This window comes from Musca vetustissima, unplaced genomic scaffold (assembly GCF_032173495.1).
Source record: "Musca vetustissima isolate MV318-11 ecotype Yass unplaced genomic scaffold, APGP_CSIRO_Mvet_v1 utg72979, whole genome shotgun sequence".
Classification (NCBI taxonomy): domain Eukaryota; kingdom Metazoa; phylum Arthropoda; class Insecta; order Diptera; family Muscidae; genus Musca; species Musca vetustissima.
Window position 1 is genome coordinate 72,059 of NW_026888386.1, and position 6,000 is coordinate 78,058.

The following is a 6,000-nucleotide window of genomic DNA, read 5'->3' on the forward strand; positions in this document are numbered from 1 at the left end:
AAATTTATTATGTGAGAGATACATGTAATTGTGAGTCAATTTCAATTAAAGTTAATACATATCATTCCATACTAAATTTCATACGCGCTTCAAAATTTCGTATCAGTCAGAGAAACGATGGTCATTGAAATGATTTCGGTCAAAAATAACGATATCAAGTAAAAGACAGAACTTTTTAAGAGACTTTGTATATCGTCTTTATAACCGATATGTTAAAAATGATGTCGTTATAAACGATTTTGACGGTATATCTGAATAAGAATCGATTAGCTAAATTTAGGACATTTCATTCATGACTCAAATGTATGGTCCAAATCTGAATTGATTTTGACAGAGCTTGATACACAATAGTCCAGGTACAAACATTGTACTCTGTGACGAAAGTGAACTAATATAAAATCGGCCGAAAAATATATGGAAGATATATCCATATCCAAACCGATTTTCAACAATTTTAATGGGGTTCATTCTTGGACCAAATAAATCACATTCACCAATCTTCATTTTATTAGGTTCATAACCAACCTATACATAATCAGACGGAGGGGCTTGCATACATTTCCATATGGTCCAAATCTGAATTGATTTTGACAGAGCTTGATACACAACAGCCGAGGTACAATCATTGTACTCTGTGACCAAAGTGAACTAATATAAAATCGGCCGAAAAATATATGGAAGATATATCCAAATCTGAACCGATTTCCAATAATTTCAGTGGGGTTCGTTCTTGGACCAAATAAATCACATACACCAATCTTCATTTTATTAGGTTCATAGCCAACCTATACATAATCAGACGGAGGAAATTTCCGTCGTCGAAAAAATCTCTGAAATTATTATTTAGGTTAATTTTTATAAGAATGAAAAGTAAGTTTGAGGGCACAATTCGTAGAATACAAATACGAAGGGATTTAAATAATTTGGACTGTATACAAAAATTGGTACTGTACACATTTTTCTCCTTTTCTTTATATTGAAAAGGGCACAACTTTACCAAAAAGTTCAATATTTAATTTTTTTGATATGTGTTGTCCAAAAACAGGTCTTGACATATGTAATCCAAAAAAATATAAATTTACTAGATGTGTATAAAATATCAAACGGCTTTTAAAGTAAAGCTCTAAAAAATTTTGTTGCCTGTGGGCAGTGTTGCTAAAACTTTGTGATAAAAAATGCCCAAAATTGGTCTACAACAATTCTAGAAAGTGCTAAAAGAATTAAAAAAGAGCCAAATAAAAGTGCTAACAATTTTATAAGGGCCGAACTCTGTATACCCTCCACCATAGAAATACTGAAAATTTTTTGAAATGAAAATATAGGGAACGTACATATAACTACAATTCTACCAATCGATTCTTGTAAACCAAATAGAAATTTCAGCAATTTCAATAGGGGTTTTCCCTAAATTCTCAAAACCCCAAAATGATGACATAGTAGGGTGAAACATGTGTATACAATATTGCAAATACTCCAATTTAGAGGGCAAATGTATAAGAGGCATACTAAAGCGGGACCGATATTGACAACATTGTGTTGGAAATAGCGAATATTGGTGTTATCATTATATAGGAGGTTATGCCTAATTAAGGGCCGATATAGATAAAGCTCCAAGCTAATAATTTATTTTTGAAAATTTGGTCTACAGAATATCCCCCATTCGATGGTGGAATACAGCTATTTGGGGATAACCCCAACACACAGAAAAATTTAGCTAAATATTTTAATATAAACAAGTGAAAAAGCGTTAAGTTCGGCCGGGCTGAACTTTGGATACCCTCCACCGTAGATATACTGACAGGTACTTAAAATGAAAATATAGGGAAAATAAAAAAAGTGAACCTATATCGACATTTCCACAAACCAGTTATGTAAAACACAATGTAAACTATAAAACAAATTTCAGAAATATTTAATGGACAATTATACCCTCAGCTTTATGGATAATGAGGCTGTATACACTTTTACACGGTTAAAATGGTTCTAGACCCCATGTTTCTTTGGACCAAATTTGTTGCAGAAAATTTTGATTTCATATAAACTTTGGCCATCTTATTATTTCTTCCAAACTTAGTTCAAGTTCGAAGATGGGGAATATCGGTCCACTCCTTCTGGTACCTCCCACACAGGGGCTAGGTCGAAATACGGGTTACAGTTCATACATAGTTCATTAGCGAACCTTACGTTCTAGTTTTTTATCTAGATATCCTCCGCAGGTGATATGATTACAACAGAGTCTTAGAACCAAACCCAAAACGCGGAACAAATTGCATAACTATTTTAATATAAATTGCATAACTATTTTAATATAAAAAAGGGGGTGCATATTAATAGTTTTTTGTAGGGAAATTTGTTACCATATTCGACTACAAAATACCAAATTTCACGGAATTCGGTTGAAAAACGTGTTCAAGGACCTCAAAATAGCGATAATTGGGGGTACCCTTATATGGGGGCTACAAGAAAAATTGGACCTGTATTTATAAATTTTGGTGGAGATATTTAGCACCCAATAAGAACCAAATGTACCAAATTTCTGCGAATTCGGTTGAAAAACGCGCTCAAGAACCCCAAAATACCGACATTTGGGGGGTACCCTTATATGTGGGCTACCAGAAAAAATTGACCTATATTTATGATTTTTAGTGGAGAGTTTTGCTACCCAATAAGAACTCAAAGTACTAAATTACAGCCAATTCGGTTGAAAACTACGATCAAAAGCCCCAAAATACTGAAAATTAGAGGGTACCGTTATATGGGGGGTACCAGAAAAAATGGACTTATATGTATAATTTTTTGTGGAGAAATTGGGTACCCAATAGCAACTCAATATACCAAATTTCAGCGAATTCGGTTGAAAAACGCGCTCAAGAACCCCAAAATATCGAAAATTGCAGGTACCCTTATATGGGGACTACTCGAAAAAATTGACCTCTATTTATAATTTTCTGTGGAGAAATTTGCTACCCAATAATAACTGAAATTACTAAATTACAGCCAATTCGGTGAAAAAATCCGGTCAAAACCCCCCAATAACAGGAAATTGGGAGGTACCCTTATACAGGAGCTACCAGAAAAAGTGGACCTATATTTATAATTTTTAGTGGGGAAATTTGGTACCCAATAAGAACCCAATGTACCAAATTTCAGCGAATTCGCTTCAAAACCGCGCTCAAGAACCCTAAAATACCGAAAATTGGGGGGTACCCTTATATGGGGGCTACCCGAAAAAAATTGACCCATATTTATAATTTTTAGTGGGGAAATTTGCTACCCAATAAGAACCCAATGTACCGAATTTCAGCGAATTCGGTTGAAAAACGCGCTCAAGAACCTCAAAATACCGAAAATTGGGGGTACTCTTATATGGGAAATGATTATTTCGATGAGTTACAAACGGAAAAACAAAATTAATATACCCTCCATACTATGGAGCTCAAAGGGTTAAATTCAAATCAATAGTGTCCAATTATTTAGAGTAGCTCCCACATAAAGGTATCTACTACCACTCAAAAAAATTGAAATTGATAGGCAGATTTGCTACCCAATTAAAATTACAGCCCATTTGTACCAAAATGTGCAATACCAAACATCCTAGATGTACTGGCAATATCTGCGAAAAATTATATTTTAAATGTTGCGATTTCTATCGTCATGGGGTTAAATTATATACCGACTATCTCCACACGTAGACCAATATGATGAATTTTGGCAGGAAGATTTCCTATCGTAATAAGAACCCTTAATATCAATTATACCCATTTCGATGAAAAATGTGTTAAAAATCCTTTAAACATCCTTTAGATCGATAAATCCCTAGACGTTCCCTCAAACTAAATAGGTATATGCATCTTTTTATATCCATTCTTTCGCAAGTTACAACGGTGATTACCACGGATGGTCCGTGTGACGAATTTTTAGGTTTTCGACTGTAAAAAGGTGTAAACGTCGAAAACGTATAAAATGTAAAAAATGCAGTAAATGTCATTTAGAATATATATTAGAATATATATTATTTTTACATATAACTGACTATTCCTTACTAGAACTGATAAACATTTCTAAACTTTTTTGAGAAGAAAATTTTGAAATTTTATATGGGTTTTGAGTAAAGCATACGTAATTTCCAAATTTATTAATGGAAACAGCTATTTTGTCTAAAACCTAATGGTTTTGGGGTAGGTTTCTGACGTATATATTATACGTCGGAAATGTATGTCATTTACCTCACTGTTTCTGACGGACCATCTCTGGTGATTACACAACCTAATGAACAATAGGCAGAGCACCCCTCGCCCGATATTGTTAATATAGATCCAATGGAAGTTTATGGTCGATAGTCCTAAATAACTCAAAGTAATTCTAAAGATCCCACTTTTGTTGTTATGCGAATAGAAAATTCCCAACTAAGGATCTAAACAATTCTCTACCGGACGAACATTATATCATGATGATTACTTGCTGTTACCTATTTGTTTAAAAATCCATACTAATTTTGTTTATATTGTAAATTTTTGTGTAATAATATAAAACAGACATTAACAAATTAAGATAGTATTTATATGTATTCAAAAATTTTGATTGCATGCTGCAAATAAAATATAGAAATTTGAGGTAAATTTTCCAATATCTGATTTATATCAACTAACATATTAACATCTTATGTTAAATGTGTGTGTGGATGTGTGTGTCCAATTGATATGCCCATGGGCATAGAGAGCATGCAATTAAATATATTTTGATCCCATTACCCTATATCATATTTCCCCACCCACAATAAAACCAACACCAACTATATATTTATGTATTACTTGTTTGTTTATGTATTGTTGTGAAATTTTTGGAAAAAAAAGGATTTCAAATATATATTTTTTCTATTTTTTTATTTTCTTTGCATTTTTGTTTGAATTTAGAAGTAAGCCGGAATATACAAGTTATACAACATATTTTCCGGTCACAAATGGCACTACGGTCATACAGCAGCAGCAACATCATAATTCTGGCCAAGCAAATCCTGGCAGTATGACAAACAGTAATAATAATAACAACAATAATAATAGTAATCCAATTCGTCGTCATACTGTTATTTCAACAACATTGTCCAATTATAATCAGCAAATGTTTTCACACCAACAACACCAACAACCCATGCCGAATAACACCATTACACCGGCACGTCGAGCATCGATTGCATGGGACAAACAAATTGCACCCTCATATAAACCGGTGAAAATTACATTAATCGGTGATCCTTTGAAACAGTGGAGTAGCAGTGGATGTGTGAATGTAACACAGCCAACAAATGAAGAAGAGAATGTTAAGAATTCGGTTAATAATAATAATGAACGGCAGCCGTCTCAAAATATGCATTACGAACAGACTGGAAAAAATTCCATAACCAATGGAAAATGCCAAACTGAGGGCTATCATCAAGGAAATACTCATAGTTGTAAACAGTTACAGGATATTGTTAAAGCCAATGAATTGTTGAGCCAGACAACAGCATCAGTGCCGCCAACTACTCAGCATCAACAAAAATACCAGCAACAGCATCAACATCAGCAACTTCATAATCATTCACAGCATCATCGTTATCAACATCATCATCAGCATCACAATAATCTTAAACCAACAGTTACTATAGTTTAACGAAGACAAAAACAATTATGATTATACTTAAACAACAACAAAACACCAACACTAATTATTGTTATTATTATTGAATAAACGCACACAATTATGAATCTATATATTTTCGCATAAAATCCAGATTACAGATTTTTCTAATACCTGTAACAACACAAACAAATACAACAAACAACAACAATAACAATGACAACACAAATAATAGCAACAACCTGTTAATTCGCCTTTAATGAAACGGCATACAAAAAATCCCGTTATGTACAATATAGTATATCCTGCCCAGAAGTCCTCTCCTCACGCCCATAACCAATTAATTCCACATAATATCTATATAATATTTTTAATTTTGAATTT

The 6,000-nt window shown here is 33.1% G+C and overlaps 1 protein-coding gene across 1 annotated transcript in view; it reads left to right on the top strand.

The window, feature by feature from the left end:
- The window catches only part of LOC133336223 (putative uncharacterized protein DDB_G0277255), a 70,799-nt gene extending 65,150 nt beyond the window's left edge, over window positions 1–5,649 (top strand). Inside the window, exon 15 of the mRNA XM_061544507.1 lies at window positions 4,914–5,649. Coding sequence (XP_061400491.1) covers window positions 4,914–5,649 — 736 coding nt within the window. The remainder of the gene's footprint in view (window positions 1–4,913) is intronic.
- The last annotated feature ends 351 nt before the right edge of the window (window positions 5,650–6,000 follow it).